Source organism: Lipophrys pholis, assembly GCF_963383615.2.
Source record: "Lipophrys pholis genome assembly, chromosome: 6".
In the NCBI taxonomy this organism is placed as follows: domain Eukaryota; kingdom Metazoa; phylum Chordata; class Actinopteri; order Blenniiformes; family Blenniidae; genus Lipophrys; species Lipophrys pholis.
In genome coordinates this window covers 9229779-9250272 of record NC_137629.1, presented here as the reverse complement: position 1 = coordinate 9250272, position 20494 = coordinate 9229779, and the positions used below count along the sequence as shown (strand labels likewise).

The 20494-nt window shown below is 44.9% G+C and overlaps 1 protein-coding gene across 2 annotated transcripts in view; it reads right to left on the bottom strand.

The window, feature by feature from the left end:
- Window positions 1–20494, bottom strand: part of ccdc142 (coiled-coil domain containing 142) — a 76213-nt gene that overhangs the window by 31808 nt on the left and 23911 nt on the right. For both annotated transcript variants that reach the window (XM_080466386.1, XM_080466385.1), the window contains exon 5: window positions 7224–8437. In XM_080466386.1, coding sequence (XP_080322512.1) covers window positions 7224–8437 — 1214 coding nt within the window. The remainder of the gene's footprint in view (window positions 1–7223; window positions 8438–20494) is intronic.

Sequence of the window (20494 nt, the reverse complement as noted above, 5' to 3'; positions counted from 1 at the left end):
TTTTGATACATACCAAGAGAGTATCGTGTGTGTTAGCTCAGGAAAAGTAGCAGCAGAAGACGTCACAAAAGATTTGCTTGGAGCATCAGAAAAGGATGAGCATGCTGTGAAGGAGTTTATGGAACAGAGATTGTCGTCTAATTCAGTTGACATATTTTCACCCATAAAGTCACAAAAACTGAAGACCTTCAGTGACCAGGGTAAGGCAAAAAAGAAATCTGAAGCAGGCAAGGAGGTGATTTTGCGTGCTGACAAGAAGCTGTTTTCCAGGCTCCTCATCCTAGGTCAAAGCAGAAAGATAGAAATGAGGGAAATTCTGTCTTACTCCCTGGGCACTGTTTCTTATCCTTTAGCCAGTGCTGATGGTTCACTTGCTAAAACAAACAAATCAGCTCTAATGGATTTATTAGAGAGCAAAGGAGGAGACTGCTTAGTTGACAGTGTTCCAGCAGATGGTGCCATTCTTTTTGATGGCATGGCTGTCATTCAAGCTATTCGATCCCGACCAGGTACATTTGGAGAGCTTGCAGAGACCATACTGCAGTACATAGTCCAACTTGCTTTGCAGCACAAGTGTACACGCATTGACTTTGTCACTGACCAATACCCACAGATAAGCATCAAAAATTTAGAACGGTCACGCAGAGCTGATGGAGGATCACAGCGCATGCAAATCTATGGCCCGGATCAGAGGACCCCAACCCAGTGGAAAAAGTTTCTCTCTGAAGGAACAAACAAAGAAGCACTTGTTGAATTCTTGTATGTTGCATGGACAAATGCAGACCTTAGAGGAGTGGGCAAAAACCTCAGCTTGTACATATCACATCGAGATCAATGTCACTGTGTGACTGTAATGGAGGGTGTACAGTCTGTTTGTGCCGTTGAAGACCTGCAATGTGATCATGAAGAATGTGACACAAGGGTGTTTTTACATGCACAACATGCTGCACAGGTCCATACAACTGTCATCATTAAGAGCCCTGACACTGATGTGGCAGTCATTGCTGTAAGTCTGCAGACAAATTTACCATGCAGCTTATATTTTTTCACAGGGACGGGCAACAGGACACGCATCATTGACATTACCAAGGTGTCATCAGCTCTCGGACCCAGTGTGTGTTCATCCTTGATTGGGATACATACGTTCACTGGGTGTGACTCCACAAGTGCCTTTTATGGTAAAGGAAAAAGAAAGACATTTTCTGTGGCATGTGTGAAAGATGAGTACCTTAAGGCTTTTAAAAATCTGGGTTCTGACTTTAACTTGGACCACTCAACTTTAGCACAACTTTGCAAATATGTATGCCACCTGTATGATCAGCCAGCTGCTGAAAATGTCAATGAGGCCAGGTACAAGGCTTTCTGTATGGCATCATCGGCCTTGCCAGAATTATCTATTCCCCCTACAAGTGATGCCCTCCATCAGCACTGCAAAAGGGCAAATTATCAGGCTGCAATCATGAGGTCTTGTGTCAAGCAAAAGATAGGTGCTCCATCACCCGCTGGACATGGTTGGCATCTGGAAAATGGAAACCTACAAGTCACATGGATGACAAGAAATCCAGCCCCTGACAGTGTTTTGCATGTGATACATTGCAGTTGCAAAGAGAGTGCCTGTGAGACGGGCAGATGTTCATGTGTCTCTGCAGGACTCTGTTGCACAGACTTATGCAGGTGTTGCCACTGCTCAAATACAAAAGAAATCGAGGAGAGGGAAGATGACAACTGTCCTGACACTGACAGTGAGGACTAGCATGTTGGCAATTGTCTGAGAATTGTAGGCTATTGCATTGATTACATTGGTAACATTAGCATTCATTTTCGTATGCTGTTATATATATTGTAAATATGTATATATGTTTTCCATGCAGATTATTTTATGCTTAATCATTTTTGTATTTAGTTATGAGTGAATAAATGAAGGAATTAATAAATGAATGGTCCTTGTCATTGATCTACAATTATTGCCCTTTATTGATCAAAACGACATGAACATTAAAATTTCACCTTATTGTCTATTTGTCTCATTGTTCTTCTTGGAGGCGGTTATGTATAAAGCACTGTTTAGTATCCATTTGACCCGCTTTAGAAGACTTTTGGTAGAATTCCTCTCTCTCTCTCTATATATATATATATTTGTTTTTTTTTTATTGAATAAATTTTACAAAACGAACAAGGTATACGTTCCTGTGCAACAGCACATCAAGTACAAAGGGACAGCACAACAATACAGCAATATATCGAATACAGCTTGAAAATAACAAAATAATAACACTACTGTTGTAGTAGGAAGAATAAATAAATAAAAATAAGTCAGCAATAGGTACAACAAGGATGATACATAAAATAAAATAATAGAATTCCTCTATGTGGGTGATGTTGAATAAAGCTATCGACGTCGCCATGTTCCGGGCTGTTGTCATAATGGAGCTACGCGATTGGTCTAGCACGATCACGTGACGAGCCGTGCCACCACAATCTTATTACGCTCTGAAGAATCTAGTTCGACATGAAATGCCTCGCCGTAAATAATCGGCAGGTTTTTTTGCGACGAACTTTTGGTTGTATACTTAACAGAAGTCGTTCTTTTTTATGAGCTAAAGATTGTGTAGTTCGCAGACGTCGGAGCGAGATGAAACGATAACAGGGTTCACCTTACGGCCTAATATCAGTTACGCATCCCATCTACGTCACTGCTCTGAACACACAGGAACTGCTTATTGGTCAGGACCTCCTGAACCGACTGGCTGTGCAGATTGCCTGCCACCAAAGGCGCCTCTGGTCCGAAGTCACCAGCCCGACTCACCTTGGCCCAGAACCAGGCCACCCAGCTTCAAACAGCAGAGTCGCTAACATCCAGTCCAGAGGTTCCCAACCAATACTGGGGTCTCTTCCAAAGTTCAACCCAAGCCGATCCACCTCAAGGCTCGTTGACAGCCAGCAACTGCTGCAGGCGACGAGCCAAGACCCATTTCAAGCACACCACTCTTTACTCTTGTCACTGAAGGACGTGAGTTCTTTGTACCTGAGTACTTCTTGGTACACCCACCACATCGTGGGGGGTGCACACATGAATGGAACCTCGGTTCCTGAGGCACCTTTGGCGCCCTGGTTAGAAAAATCTGCCACTGGCGCCGACTTGCTCAAAGTTCCTAACCACCGCTCATTTTCAGCAGAGTCACTTTAGACCTTAACCAAGGTCCCTGGTTCATGCGCCTCCTCGCTTCACAGTCCAGATCTTGACCTAACGATCTGTGACACATCTCTTCTTGAGCTGAACGATCATTCAGCCAACCCGCAGGCCCAAAATCTGAAATAGGGTCACATTAAAGTGACCGCATTTCCTCCATTAGAGATGTTAACTGACAGTTCATTTCACAATCTTAAACTGATGGCTCCTGTCATTGACAACCTGCCATCGTCCCCCACCAGTGACGACCTGCATGACACCGCTCTCCTAATTTTCACAACCCAAACCATCAACAGGGCTCCCCATGTTAACCTCGAACAGGTTCTCAATGGTACAAAAAAAGGGGTCACAGACCTCCACCCAGTCTGTGTAACCACTGACCCAAAGGCACCGCCATCTTTTGTACACCAGTACATACTCTTTCTCGCTGCATATGTGGTAAAGCACTTTTTTCTCGCAGACTCAAAGATGCTTTACAAAGACGCTTGTGATCTCCCAAGATGGAGAGAAGGCCTTGGACAGGATTAAATGGTCTTACTTATCGGAGGTTCTTCATAAATTCAACTTGGGTGATAATGTTATTAGTGGATATCTCTGCTTTATGCTGCTCCTCATGCCTCAGTTTTCACAATTGGTTTTAAGTCTCCTGTTTTCAATTTGAGGCGTGGGTGCAGACAGAGATGTACTACATAACCACTGCATTTCGCCCTTGCTTTTGAACCCTAAGTGTGGGCCTTTAGGAAGGACCCTTTAGTGTCAGGCATAGACCCTGGGCCTGTACACTAAAATCTCCTTGTATTGTGATGATGTCTTATTGTTTCTGAGTAACATCAAAACTTCTGTAGCCAGGGCAGTGGATATGATTAGTGAATTCACTCGGTTTTCAGGCTATGAGATTAATATTTTAAATCTGAGGTGATGCCCTTGACCCCTGAACTGTCCTGGTCCCCCAATTCTGCTAGGGCCTCATTTATAAAACCTTGTGTATGATTCCTACTAAAAATGTACGTGTGCCCAAAAGCTGAAAATGGCGTGTGCCCAAAGAAATTCGGATCTATAAAACCGTGCGTACGCACATCTTTCTTTTTCTTTTCCTCCCTTGTCCTGTTCGGCAGCTTGGGCAAACAATATTATGTGATTGAGAGCCTTCCGGTGTCAAAACAGTTTTTGCTTTCGCAACAGGAAGAGACCTGCAGTCTCCTCCTGTTGCTGCCTTTATTAGAAGTTGGCATGGCTGCCATACATGACCGGGGGGGAACGCTCAGAGTTAGTCCTATATATTATTTACGGTTATCACACTGATCCAAATACTTTCCAACTGTTGTTAGATTAAACCAGCCTGAGCAGCTCTGTCTAGACAGTCACATGATTTTCAAGCAGGAACATAAATTAACAAAGAAGCAACAACAAAAGAAGAACATGATTTTGATAGTTGAACTAACGATGGCAGAAAACAAGCGACATCAGCAACACATCACGTGAGGAGTGAGAATGTGTGTGTGTGTTTGTACACTGGGTGTGGCTGGAACAATTGTGGGGGGGCCTGCAGCAACACTTCCACCCCGGCAGCTGACAGCCCCCTAGACCGGGGGAGGCCCCAGCAAACCACCCCAGAGACCCACGCCCCTGCCCAGAAAGTACCAGACGGAGAATGCAGAAAGGATTCCCCCCCAGGCAAGAGGAGCCCACAAGAGAAGGATAAAGGGCGCACTTTGTCACAATTGATAATCAATCAGTTCCATCCACCGCTCGGTATCATTTGAAGATGAAAATATGACATATGACCATGGTGCTGCTGATTCAGTAGTAATGTTCCACTAAAGAAACATCTATACCACTGCAGCTTGGCTGTTTATGATTACGTGGATCTGTAAGTCTGATATTTGAAGATAATAAACGTATGAGATGAATCTGAATTCAATTCACCACCTCACAATCAGTGCTGCCAGATTCCTCTGTCTCCAAACTGTGTCTGCGCAAGGTTCAAAGTTTGCGTACCGGTACGCACATTCTCCCGCTAAGTTTATTTTATCAGATCACAAACTTTGCATGGGAAGTGGCGTACGCATCTTTCAGGACCCGTTTTGTGTGTATGCAAGTTTTATAAATGAGGCATCATCTGGTTTATCTATTTATGCATATAAATTACTCCATCAATTCATGGTCTGTATAAAGTAAACTTTGTGCTCCTGATCCACAGGGTTAAAGAAGACCTTGCAAGATGGACAGTTTTGCCTCTGTCTCTTAAACAGTGAATCTTTACAAGATGAGTATACTCCCACGTTTGCTGTACCTAGTTTAAACGATCCCTGCTCTCTCAACACGCACTATCTATTCTTAATAGCTCTCTCTCATCTTTTCTTTGGAAGAATAAGCAGACCAGATTAAAACTTGTCACTTACAACGCCTCCTGGAGGAGATAGGTTTTGGGGTACCAGACAATGTTACAAAATTGCATGTTTGTGCAGTTATTTTTGGCAGTGGCCAAAGGAGGCTTTCTCAGTGACCCCTATTGTTCTTTGAAATATCTTATATATTTCTAGAAAATTGGTTAGTCTAAAAAAGAAAACTTCCACAGAATGCCCTTACAACCTGGAGACTGGAAAGGAAATTTGAAAAGCAAGAGGGTTTCGTCGCTCTCCTTACTCCTATCCTTCTGTGTTTGTGTTGTATGCCATGTTTGCATTTATGTAATGTACGTTTATGTCTTATATGTATGAAAGTAGTCACTTATTGAGCTGTTCATTCTTAGTACTTCAATGTGTGTGGGGCAAATGTTGTTTTAGGCTCTGCTGTGTAACATTTGTACTTGAAATCTTAAAACGCAATTAACACAGTTTTGTTTACTTCTGGGATTTTTCACTCCCTAACCTTTGGTCACGAGAACAGCAGGTTCAGCTGCACCGAGTCACCCTGACTAGAGAGCAGCAGAATACGGCGTAACAATGGGGGACGGGATATCAGGTGGAACGTTTCACTTTAAAAAGTTGCGAGATAGCTCTTGGAGAAAGCGAAAGTCATTTGCACATTTTGCAAAGTTGAATTTAACTACCACAGAAGTAATTCTGTGCAGTAAAACAGCAGACTTGCCATGTTGACTGATCGGTTGCTTGCCATACTACAAAAGCTGGAGGATATGCTTGAACCTTGCAGGTAAATTATTTATTCCTCCTCTTTCTCAAATCAAATTGAACTTTATTTATATAGCACTCTTCATGCAATTGTAGCACACGACCACACACACAACCACACACAACCACAACCACACACGACCACACACACGACCACACACACGACCACACACACACACACACACACACACACACACACACACACACACACACACACACACACACACACACACACACACACACACACACACACACACACACACACACACACACACACACACACACACACACACACACACACACACACCACCAACCCCAACTGCCCGTATCAAAATATAAAAAGTGATGTAAGACTGGCCAGGCACTGATGAGCCAGGAGAGAAAACACTATCCTAAGGGGCCGACCACGTCGAGAGGTGCCACAGCCTACAGCTATGGGGGGCCTGCCAAAGCAGTCGGTCAGGAGCCCACAGAACGGTCAGTGAACCACAGTGCAGAGCTCCCACCGCCGTGGCCAGACAAGATGATTTAGAATTTTTCCAATTGCCACTCCAGGGCTCCGTACACAGCAAGAAGGACGTGAAAAAACACAAATACAGCGACGAGGAGACGCAATGTTTTCTCGCTCTTTGGTCTGCATCCGAGGTTCAGGCCAAACTAGATAGAGCGACCCGGACGAAAACGATGAATACAGTCCGTCTCCTCGTACCTGTATGCACACTGCATTGGTGGAAATCAGTAACATACAACATTTTGGAGTGACGTGGCTCTCAATTGGCTCCGTTGACAATGGAAAAACGAAAGGTTCTTTGGCGATGTGCATGTAAGAACTGGCCCTGGCACCAGCCGTGAACTAGCACCTGGTTCTTTTTGGTGGAAAAGCGTGGCAGTGAAGATCTTACCTGTCCTCACATTCAGACCCAGTTGCTTCTGTTTCCAGCCATTCCTGTTTCCTTCTTTCGACATTCTCGTCCTTGTTCAGTTTTGAACTCACTCTCGTCCAATCTAGGGAGCCAGTCATATTTTTCACTGGAGAGTCAGAACTCATAGCATCAGCAGTTCCTGTAGCGTAAAGTTCAGGTGGAACTTCTGTTGTACATCTGTGAGATGATCGGTTAATGGAGGAGATCAACAGCTGAAACATTATTTCCACAGAGAGCTGTTGCACTCTGCAAGCCTGTGAATGAAGTGGGGCTGAGACCTGGCAGTCAGTGGATGGAGGAGGTACAGAGGTCTTTCTCTGTTGTTTAACAGGATTCTGAACTTCCACACTGCTGGAGCTGAGCAGAGACTGATATGTATCAGCCAGGCACGGGTGTGTTTGGTCTCCTCTCTCTGTTTGTTGGACAGAAGTTGGTGTGGCTAACACAGGACACTTTTTTAATGTACTACAGTCAGAGTGAAGGTCGGAGATGCTAAATGGATGAGCCTCAGTGCATGTTTGGCATAAAGACGACTGTAGAGAGAGGTTGTTGATGGAGCACAGTGGAGAAAGAAAATGGAAGGCCTGCTGTTCCCAGCTCACATCGGATCGATATGAGGAGACACCACAGCCGAGCCTGACCACACAGGCCTTATGACAGGTCTCAGAGCTCTGTTCAGACACCCACTGATACAGCTGTCTGGCTGCCATATCTGCATGATGCACAGCTAAAATCCTCAGCAGCTCGTGCACTGAGAAAGCAGACGGGTGAAGAATTTGACTCTTTGTATGATGAAAGGCCGACCTGTGACAATGTGCCTGCTGTAACACTGCGGTCCTGAGATGGAAGGCACGCTGCTGTGTCCTCTGTTCTTCCACTGCTTGGTTATACAGGTCTGTACCTGTTAAAATATCCTCTAGAACCTTTGGTGGTACAGTGTCTAAGTCCATACGAGCTACGGCAGACAGGACGAAGTAAACACAATGCTCCATCAACACCAGAGCCTGCAAACTGAGGGAGTCCAGGTTCTGTCGGATCTCCATCAAAAGCCCCGTTTGATGAACAAGAGCAAGTCTCAGACACGTATCTGACTGGACTCTGGAGATGAGGCAGGACCAGTGGTTCAGATGGATCCGTAGCTCCTGGCAAAGAGAGCCAAGGTTCATCGCCAGAGAAGACAACATGGACAGAGTCTGGAAGACATAAGAAACATAAGAAACATAAGAAATATAAGAAACGCAGAGTGGTGCAGTAGTTAGCACTCTCGCCTGACAGTAAGAAGGTCTGGGTTCAAATACCATGTGGGGGGCTTTCTATTGTTCCTTTTTTTTTACCAAGCTGGTTCCAGTGCAAGTTCGGAGCTAGAGCTGGAGTTCTTAATGGGTACTGTAGTTTTTGGTCCCTGGATCAGCTTCAACACTAGCTCTACCACTAGCACTTGTTCTTTGTGTTTCCATCACTCAAACCAGTTCAGGATCTCTAAACTAATGTTTAGCGAGCACCAGCTCTTTGCTGGTCCAGAGTGAAGCACCAATAGTCCAGTGGAATCACAGAGCCACAATGTCTAAAACAAAAATGTAGCATGTAGCTCATTCTTAACTAAGCGTCGGCATTAAAATAAAGCAGTTAAGAAGCTGAAAAGGACTATAAAGACCACAAAAAGGAATTGAGACGCCACCCTTGCTGGGGCTCTGAACTCAACTGATGTTAGAACCCGGCCTTGGGCCAGCTGGTTCCTCCTGGCTTTGATCCTGAACTTGGTTGTTTAAAAAAGTCTCAAGACAGCGAGATAAGTCTAACCCTTCATCCAAGTAAAGATAGCCAAATGCAATGAACAGCGCTGGACTCACAGAGGAAGACACCCCAAAAAGTGTGTAGAACTTCCCGGGATCACAATTTTCCCTCAGGACATAGGCCTCGCCCCGACATTGGGTTGGTCTTTTCGCAACCGGTCAATTTTGTTGACCGGTTGTTACCAACTGAGATTGGACGTCCCATCCATGATGAAACTGTGTGTGTGTGTGTGTTGTTTTACCCAGAGAAGCGAGAGGGGGAAACTCATGTGTCTGGGATGTTCCAGTCGTTCTTATCTCAAGGACATGGTGACTCCCTAAGCAAGAGCTTCCTGCAGGTGTTTCTTGTAACCGGTGCGGATATAGCGTTGCAGCTCAGTTAACATATTATTTGCCATTCCTTCACTGATAGATAAGGAACATCAAATTTAAATATGATATTGAAGTCAAAATTTTCCATGTTTTTTCCTCATATATACAAAAGGAGATTATCTTTCCCCGAAAAAATGCTTTTAAAGTTTCCCACAACAGAGAGGCTGACATATCTGATGTTTTATTCTGGATTGCCAAGAAATCGATCTGTCAAGATGCAAAGCTGACAAAGTCTTCATTTGATAACTGGCCCCCACCAGAACTCCCAGGGAATGACCCTCAACCCCCACTGGCTCCCCCCTGAGCAAGTTCCTGGGCCTCCAGTCGCTACCTACCAATGGGCAAATTCAGAAAAGAAATTTCCCTTTTGGGGACAAATAAGGGACTCATAAATCAATAAATGAATTATTATAATATAACAAAGCTTGACAGGGAACACAAAGATCCCTCAATCACAAATAAAACATGATATTTTTGAGAAAAAAAGCTTGATAGCTTCAAAGCTTGAAAATGATATAATGTTCAATTTAAAGTTACAACATTACAATGGGAGTCCTCAGCTTTTGCAAAGAAATGTTTAGACTTTAGGATTATTTTTTTCCAAACATATTTAATTGATATATTTTATTTTAATAAAATTTAGAAAAGGATATTTAGAATTAGATTCACTTAACATGACCTACTGAATGAAGTTAAAAATATGAAAAATCTCAAACTTCTTGTACATCTATAAGGAGAAATGGGAAAAAAAAATTTCCTTTATTTTTTCAATGGTAATTTTTGTGCTTTAACAGTCATTATGAGAATGTTATTTCTCCCACCCTTTATATATGTAGTAATGTAATTAAAAACATTTCTAAACTCCTGCTCATTTTCCGAATAATGCAATTTCACAAATGAAATGGGCCAAGAACCAAACTGAATGAAAAATGTCAAGTCAAAAGCAAAAACAAAAGCAGCTGAAACCAAAGTACTTAACATAAAAAGACTAAATAGATCTAAAACTAAAAAAGAGCAAACAATAAAACAATAAAATACAGTAAAACAATAAAAATAATTAAACTGAAAGCAGACTTTGTTGGGACCTTGCACTCTGACCCATCGGGTTCGGCCCAATCATGACCTCTGGCCCATTTAACTCATTAAAATATACAGTTGGATGGTTTAAACAAACAAGGACTTTTATTTTCAAGGGTTTTGGGGCTTTTATTTTGAAAAGCAGCGACACTCTAATCTTGTAGACCGTACCTCCTGTTTCCAGCAGGTGGAACTATAACCGAGGGTTGTAACCATCTTATGGCTATGATCAGATGTGGACTTATGCAACGTGTAAAGTTTCAGCCAGAACAGTGCATGTACATCTCACTTCCTGTTTCCAGCAGGTGGCGCTATGCGCAATCGTAACTGTTTAGACTGTGATCAGATGTAGACTCTCATGAATGCGTAGTGCATATGCTAATTGCAGTGTAAGCAAATTTTACATTATGCTAATCAGTACATGTGCTAATTCTGGTGTGTATGCTTATTAGCGCATATGCTAATACTGCTCCTCTTACAGAAGCACAATAAAATTAAAAATAGCAGCTCTCATAAAGAAACAGTGCAAACAACAGAAAGTGCAAAGATAATTAGTGCAAATAACATAAAATCAAAAATCTGTAAAACAGCAAAAATAAATAGAATAGTGCAGGACATAACATCTTAAAAACATAAACTGTACAGTCCCCAGAGAGTATTTACAAGACAGAAGGGATAAAACACCAGCTCAGTGTTTGTTGGTGTTTGAGGCGTTCAGGGCAACAACAGCTCTTGGGTAGAAACTGCTTTTAAGTCTGCTTGTTTTTGTCTTTATTGCCCTGAAACGCCTACCTGATGGCAGAAGTTTGAAGAGGTGATGACCGGGGTGTGAGGAGTCCCTAAGGCTGTTGTGGGCTCTCCTGAGGCAGCGGGTGTTATAGATGTCTTCCAGGGATGGGAGAGGGCAGCCAATCATTTTCTTGGCAGTGGTGATGACCCTCTGGAGCAGGGGTGTCAAACGTACGGCCCGTGGGCCGTACGTTTGACACCCCTGCGGGATGCATATTTACCCCGCGGGATAAATATGCATTATTAAAGAATTTTTTTTTTTTTTAAGAAAAAAAAAAAAAAAAAAAAAAAAATGAATAACCGTATTTTCACGACCAAAAGGCGCACCGTACTAAAAGGCGCAGTCTCAGTTATGTGTGCCATTACTGCATTTAACACACACATAAGGCGCACCTGCTCATAGGGCACGGGTTCCATGCCCACACTTCCCCCTTTATCGTTCTCATGGTGTCTGCATTACAACAACACACACACACAAGTGTGCGTATTTAAAAATAGAGCTGGAGCAAAACTGAGTTTGGTTGTGCTTTATTTAAGTATTGATTACAAAGTACTAACAAACATACCAGGTTCATTTTCTTCACTGTCGGAGCCGTGCGGCTACTTGGAAATGATGCCGGCTTTTGCAAATTGTGGCGTAACTCGCCCGGCGCTGCCTTCCACTCTTAGTGAAACTGTGGTCTCCATCGGTCATCCATCGCTCCCACGCCGCTCGCAGCCTTACTTTGAACGGCCGGTTCACACCGATGTCCAGCGGAAATGTTCAATTTTCATTTCTTCTGCTAGCGTTACTGCTTTTAGTCGAATGGTGACCGTCGAAACGCTTCTCCCACTCGTTCTTTCCTCCAACTCGGGCCACCTCGCCTTATGTCCGCGGAAACTCAGCTGCGTCTTCTTCACCTGTCGGAGCTCGTTTTCCAGCTTCCTCCACTTGCGAACCAAGTTCTCTCGCGGCTGCTCGATTTCCATGTTCCTCCGCTGATGGCCTTCAGTTTAAAGTTAAACTGTGCTTCATAAGCGTGTCTCTTCGCCATTTTCAGGGTTGTTAAAACAACGATGTTCTGCATAACGCACATACCCGTTCATTTATATGCAATCCACGCCCACACTTCCCCCTTTAACGTTCTCATGGTGTTCTCTACTACGTCCGCTTTACAACAACAACACACACACATAGGGCGCACTGCGCGCTTTACCTGCTTTTTCTGTTGACTCTGGCACCCTCTTCAGTGAAATGTCGGATTTTTCAAGAAAAATGGACGTCTTCCTATCTGTTCACGGAGGTGAATGGTAAACCCGTGTGCCTGGTGTGCATGCAGCAAGTTTCGGTGCTTAAGGAATACAATATTCGGCGCCACTATGAATCTCAGCATGGTGAAAAATACAACAGCTTGCACGGAGAAGTGAGAAAACAGAAGGTAAATGAAATGCTGGTGGGTCTGAGGAAACAGCAATCTGTTTTCACCCGGAGCCGAGAGGTCAGTGATGCTGCGGTGAAAGCCAGCTACGTAATTGCTAGCCATATAGCATTAGCGTCAAAGCCGTACTGTGACGGGGAGTTCGTCAAAAACTGTATGCTGAAGGCTGCCGAAATTGTGTGTCCTGAGAAGCGACAAGCTTTTGCCAATATTAGCTTGACGAGAAACACCGTGGCAGACAGGATTTCGGAACTATCGGCAGATTTGGACCGCCAACTGAAACGCAAAGGGGAGTCATTTCTGGCATTTTCTATTGCAATTGATGAGAGTACTGATATTACGGACGTCGCTCAACTGGCCATATTCATTCGTGGAGTTGACGAGACTTTGACTGTCACAGAAGAGTTTGTCGAGTTGGTGCCTATGACCGACACCACAACAGCTGAGGATATTTTCCGCTCCGTTGTTGGAGCGCTGGACAGAGTCGGGGCGGACTGGTCCCGCGCCGTAAGCCTGGCTACTGATGGTGCGCCGTCAATGATCGGGAAAAAGGCAGGTGTTGTGACAAAGTTCAGAGAGAAAGTACAAGCCGCAAATGGAGGAGGTGATTTTTGGACATTTCATTGCATTTTGCATCAGGAGGCATTATGTTGCAAGTCGCTAAAAATGGATCACGTCATGGAGGTGGTTGTCCGAACTGTTAATTTCATCCGAGCCAGAGGTCTCAATCATCGTCAGTTTGACAGCTTTCTCAGTGACTGTAACATTACCCATGGTCTGCCATACCACACTGAAGTAAGATGGTTAAGCAGAGGTGCTGTGCTGAAGCGCTTCTTTGATCTACGTGGGGAAATCGGACAATTCATGGAGAAAAAAGGAAAACCTGTTAAGGAATTACAGTGCCCACTTTGGCTGCAGGACCTTGCATTTATGGTTGATATTACAGAGCACTTGAATAATCTGAACAAAATGTTGCAAGGACGCAAAAAAATTGTAACACAGTATTATGACAGCATACGTGCATTCAAGTTAAAGCTCACGTTATGGGAGACGCAGATGGCAAGTGGTGACCCTGCTCATTTTCCCTGTCTCAGAGATGTGTGCGCCGCAAGCGTTAATCCTGACGTGACACAGTACAAAGACAAGATTTCAGGGTTGCTGAGGGAGTTTGAGAAGCGATTTCAGGTCTTTAGCGAACTTGAGACAGAATTTGCAGTTTTTCGCTCACCATTCACAGTCAGAGCTTCTGATGTGCCCGTTGACATGCAACTTGAAATCATTGATTTGCAGTGTGATGTAGAATTGAAGGACAAATTTGCTTCTGTGGGCTTGGACACATTTTACAAGTATCTCCTACCAGGCTATCCTAAATTGACAGCACTGGCTGCAAAAATGTTGTCCATGTTTGGGACTACCTACCTTTGTGAGCAGGTCTTCTCAGTAATGAACATTAATAAAACAAAGCTTCGCTCAAAGCTCACACATAAGCACATAAATGAGATTCTGAAACTGGCTGCTTCTCAGGACATGATGCCTGATATTGATGCACTTGTGCAGGCTAAAAGATGCCAAGTTTCAGGGGCAAATACTGAGCAAGACTAAATCGTATGGAATGCTGCTTTCAGCATTGCACTAAATTTGTATGTGTTTGATGTATTTTAACATGCAGGACAGTGGGTTTATGTTCCACAAAACTGTGAATAAATGTTTTGCAACATTGTACAATCACTGATCAGTTTTTATGCATAATGCACTTGAATAAATGTTAAAGTGAGTAAAAGTGTTTATATTAAGTGTGTATATATTTAGTAAAAGGGACAATTCATTTCATATAAAGATTTTTATAATTTACTTCTTCTTCTTTGCACTAATACAAAGAAAAAAAGTGGACTTATTGTTAGTTCTATGTAATTTTGGAATGAGTTTACTGGTCCGGCCCCCTTGAGATCCGATTAAGTTGTATGCGGCCCCAAGACCAAAATGAGTTTGACACCCCTGCTCTGGAGCCTCTTCCTGTCTGCTGTGATGCAGCTGGCGAACCACAGTGAGATGCCGGAGCTCAGTACCGACTCCACTGAGCAGCGGTAGAAGCACAAGAGCTCCGGTTTTAGGTTGTTCTTCCTGAGGATCCTCAGAAAGTAGAGTCTCTGTTGTGCCTTCTTCAGGATTTCCGTGGAGTTAACAGTCCAGGTTAGGTCCTCGCTGATGTGGATTCCCACTACCCTAAAGTCTGACACTGTCTCCACCCCTTCCCCATTTATGGTGATTGGCTGAATGTCCAGTTTACACCTCCTGAAGTTGACGATCAGTTCCTTCGACTAGGAGGTTCTCAGGATGAGGTTGTTGGGGGTGCACCAGCCTTTTAAGCAGTCTCATCTCTTCCTGAGATGAGCTCCACAACCCTGGTATCATCCACAAACTTAATTATGGTGTTGTTCTGGTGGGTGGGGGTGCAGTCGTAGGTGTAGAGGGTGTAGAGTAGGAGGCTTAGCAGACAGCCCTGTGGATAACTGGTACTGGTGCTCAGTGCGGAGGACAGGTGGTGTCCTACTCTCACCCTCTGGGAGCGGTCTGTCAGGAAATCCATAATCCAGGAACAGATGCTGTGGAGGAGACCCAGGTCCCCCAGCTTGCCTACCAGTCTGCTCGGGATGATGGTGTTGAAAGCCGAGCTGAAGTCCAGGAAGAGCAGCCTGGCGTAGCTCCCCCGCTGTTCCAGGTGGGTCAGTGTGGTGTGCAGAGCGGTGGCGATGGCGTCCTCTGTGGACCGGTTGGCTCTGTAATCACATTGGTGGGGTCGAGTGTGGGTGGTAGGCATGATGTAATGTGACTCCGGACCAGTTTCTTGAAGCACTTCATGATGATGGGGGTGAATGCCACTGGCCGGTAGTCATTGAGGCTGCTGATATTGTTCTTTTTTGGCAGAGGGATGATGGTGGAGGACTTTAAGCAGGGTGAGATGGAGCACAGGGGGAGAGAGACTGATTAAAGATGCTGGTGAAATCCCCAGCCAGTCGGTCAGCACAGTCCCTCAGCACCCTTCCAGTCACACCGTCAGATCAAGCAGCTTTTTGGGGGTTCACTGCCCTCCGGGCTCTCCTCACTTCCTGTTTCTGCACGTTGAAGGTCTGGCTGTGGGGGGATGTCAGCTGCAGTGTGGACCCCGCCGGTGGCTCAACCTCGAAGCAGGCAAAGAAGTGATTAACCTCCTATGCCAGTGAGGCATGCCCAGAGGTTGTGGTGGTGTTGCTGGAACAAAAGTTGATGATGTGCTGGATCCCATGCCACACCTGTCAACTGTTGCTGTAATCTAAGTCCTCCTTGAGCCTCTGCTTGTAGACTGCCTTGGCCTCTCTGATGCCTCTCTTCAGAGCAGCACGAGCACAGCTGTACAGCTCCTTGTTCCCGGACCTGAAGGCACTGTCCCTCTCCTTCAGAAGTTCCTTGAACTGCTTGTCCATCCAGGGCTTCTGGTTAGAAAACACCTGGATGTGCTTATCCACTGTGACAGTGTTAACACAGTGTTGGATATAGCCAAGTACTGCTGATGTGAACACCTCCAAGTCCTGATAGCAGAAAATGTCCCCGTCTGTGCTTTCAAAGCAGTCCTGCAACTGCTGCGGGGTATCGTCTGGCCAATTTGTCACAGTCCGAGTTGTGCGGGGTGATCGCTTCTTCAGTGGTTGTATGCCGGGATCAAGAGCAGCGATATATGATCAGAAGAGCCCTGATGGGGCAGCTGCGTGGCCCTGTTACCATGCTTGATGTTGGAGTAGGCTTTATCCAGGGGCTTAGCTCCCCTGCTGGCACATTTAATGTGTTGATGGAATTTAGGAAGCACTACTTTCAACTCAGCATGATTAAAGTCCCCCGCGATCACATGCACTGCTCCTGGGTGGTTGTTCTGTTGCCGGCTGAGAGCAATGTCCAAGTGGCTAAGAGCCGTGCTAGCGTTAGCATCCGGTGGAATGTACACAAGAGTTACCAGGACGACGGTAAGCTCATGCGGGAGGTACAGGGGCCTGCATCTAACCGTGATAAACTCCAGTTTGTGCACCAGCTGTTGTTCACGTAGATGCAAAGCACCCCCCTCCGCTGCGCTTACCAGAGTCCCGGTTCCTGTTGTGCCTGTGAGCTGTGCGGCCCGCGAGCTCGACAGCGGTGTCTGGAATGGAAGCGTGGAGCCAGGTCTCTGTGAGCAGCAGAATGCAGCAGTCGCACACAAGTCTTTTTGCTGCCAGCTGAAGCTTCAACTCATCCATCTTGTTAATGAGGGATCTGACTTTGGAGAGATAAATGCTGGGCAGCGGCGGTTAGCGTTGCCTTCTCTGCAGTTGTATGAGGACGCCGGCCCGGCAGCCTTGCTTTTGCTTTTGTCCGCTGTGTCCTCCTCCTGCCCGCAGGAATGATTATCCACGGGGAGCCCGGTGTCTGGGCTATGTCTGGCGGTATGTTGTGCGAGTTGAAAAAGTCCTCGGTTACAAGTTGTACTCTCCGTAACCCAATGCAAAAAAGATCCTATTGGCTGTAGGTGATAAAAGCAAGGCAGGTCGGGCAGAGACAAAACAAAAACATGAACAAAAACAATAAAACACACTGTCTAAGAGAGGAGTTTCAAACCGCTGCGTCCGAACGTGCTGCCAACTTGGCTGTTGTTTGGCAAACATGGCCAAAGCCACACCCTCAAATGGCGTTCCAACTGAGACTCATACGGTTGTGATGATGGCCAAGCTCTGATGCAATATGTCAACTTTGAGGCTGATCTGATCATGCAAGGGCTCTTTGCGATGCACTTCCTTTTCCATGGCGTGTTTGGCCATTGCCACGCCCTCAGATGGTGCTACGAGTAACAGTAATCATATGGTTGTGATGACCAATCACCACTTCTTCGATCAGGTCTGTTTTTATGAGATTTTTTGGAAGGAAGCAGGCGGTGGGAGGTTGGGTTTCGGAGTTTGACCGCGAATAAAATCCAAAGAGCTCAAGGGACCAAAAACTTTGACACATGTTTTGAGTAGAAACGTCTCCTCGGTTTTGAAGGTGATTCGAGGACATAGCATTTGTGCAAGACCCAATGTAAATTTGAGGCAAAAATCTTATTTTGAAAGGCAAATTGCAGACTTGTGTCGCGTGTGATTTTTTGGAGGGTTTCCCTTCCGGGCTTGATTCCTAAAAAAAACATATAATTGGAAACAAACAGGCTCAGTCTCAAACATGGTTAAAAGCCATTGAATAAAAGTAGGTCTTTAGATTGATTTAAAATGTGGACAATGAAGAGGATTGTCTGACAAGCAGTGGTAGCTCATTCCACAACAGAGGGTTCACAACAAGAAAAGTACCTCCAGAAGCAGCCGATCAGCTGATCTGAAGCACAGAGCAGGAATGTCGGGGGGGAGCAGCTCAGAGAGGTAAGGCGGGAGAGACCATTCACAGATCTTAAAATGAATCATAAAATGTATGGGCTGCCAGTGGAGAGAAATCAGAATGGAAATGATATATCATCTCTTACATGCCCCAGTTAGAAGTTGTGCTGCAGCATTCTGGACTAAATGGAGACATGCGATTGAAGACTGGCTGACTTAAAGAGCTTATGACACCAAAACATTTTTGAAAAAAAGCAATACAAAATTAAAGCTGCAAGCAGCGTTGTTCGGGACCTCGCCCACTGGCCCGTCAGGGTCGGCCCAATTGCGGCCTCCAGCCCAATCATGGCCTCCGGCCCCTATAAATGTTATCTACCTGAAAATCATACCGGTTACTCTGTCCCTGACCTGGAATTTGGCCTTATCTCACATGCTAATCTGCTCAGCTAACTAGCCTAGCATTAGCAATAAAAAGCATTAAAACGCATTGAAAGTATTAGCATTATGTCACAGTGCACATCAGCATGTTATCTGGTCTACAAAGCACACATTAGCTTGTTAGCTTTTTAATGTCACAGTTAGCATGTTAGCTTGCCCTTAAACTGCATATTAGCATGTTATCTGGGCCACAAAGCACACGAGTACACATGGCAGCTTGTTTACAGACCCTTTCCGAAAATTTGAAAATCATGGAAAAGTTTATTTATTACCATAATGCCATTCAAAAAGTTAAACTTTAATAGATTACAGATCCAGGGCCCACAATTCAAACGATTTCAAGTATTTATTTGTTTATTTTGACATAATTTTGGCTTCCAGCTCATAAAACCCATGAAAACAAGACTGGCCTTTTCAGCTTGGCCCCTAAAAAGATCCCGGAGCAAATCCTAGCAGGAGCTTTTCTGTGTGGAGTGTGTATGTTCTCTCCGTGTGTGCACAGTTTTCCTCCGGTATTCGGGTTTACTTCGGGTTTCCAAATAACCTACACAGTGACTCCTTGAACTACACCCCTGGCCTCCATCACCTCCCCCAAGCGCTGCGCTGTGTGGCTGCTGCCGACAGTCTATTCGGTGAAGAAATTTCCCGTCACAGCACTAATGAGGGACTGATAAAAAATTAACTCTGCCGTCAATCTGTCCCGGTCCCATATTGAATGTCTGCTCCATCGCGCCTACAGCGTAGACATATGCTTGTAGATCCTTACCTATATGTGTAGAGCCTCTAGTCTACAAGATAGAGTGAACGATCCACTAGAGCAGAAATTCTCAACCGGGGGTCCGCAGACACCCCCGGTCCATGGTGTAATTGCAAGGGGTCCTTGAAAATCAAACATCTCTTAAAAAAAGATCCTATGACAGGGGTCCTATATAGGCGGCCCGCGGGAGCCACCTGTCTGCGGCGGCGGCCTATTAGCTGCACATCAACGAGAAATAAAGTGCGATTTGTGGGTAAAAAAAATGCGCTGCTCCACCTTTTTAATCCTCATCCCACACTGTAGTCGAAGCCAGAGTCTAAGCGCATCTGATGTATCCGTCATTGCTGCTCCACTCGGATGTCCACGGACTTCAATGTCATGACCTGGCGAAACCACACGTCATCCAACAGTGAGTCAAAAATTAAAGAAACAAACATGTTCCGCGGTGTTGCAAACTAATATGCCCAAAGCTGCGCGCTGCGGCCACCTGTTGTGCGTCGTTGCGCATCGTCACTTAGATTAATCTGTCAGGAATGTGGCGAATTGGGAGAATTTGTTATATTCAGTTGTGGATTTTGCCATGAGAGATGAGTCCAGCCGCCAGGGCGCACCGCACACCAGAGGAAATGAGAATCACCATCTCAGGAGGTGGGTGTTCTGCCAGGGCGTAAAACAAGTCAGGTCCGCAACCGAGTTTAAAAATATATGACTCCACACACACCCCAGTTATTCTACCAACAGCTACTGAACAGTTCACGCATTCCAGATCGCTCGGCATTCAGAGAACTTCCATGGAGTTGATCAGAGAGGAGGATGTGCTTTTTCATGTGACCCTCAACACAAGTTTTAAAAATCCCAGGCTTAAATTATTACTACAACCACCTTGACTATTACTACTATAATAAAAATGATGATAATAACAATGATAATAGTAATAATGATAACATCAGCTAAAACATCTGCAATAAAAACAACTTTTACTGACATAGTGCAAAAAACCTGCAACTGTTCCGGCATTGGTTTATCATGCTGGTCTAATTTTGGCCCTCGGGAGTAAATAATTGAGGACCCGTCCTATGACATTTACAGGAGTGGGGGCGGGGGGTACTCAGGGTTGATCTTAAATATGCAGAGGGTCCAGGATCCAAAAAATTTTGAGAACCACTGCACTAGAGTATGTCTACTGTGTAGACATACGCAATCTAGTAGAGGTCTACTACTATATGTCTATGTATAAGATCAT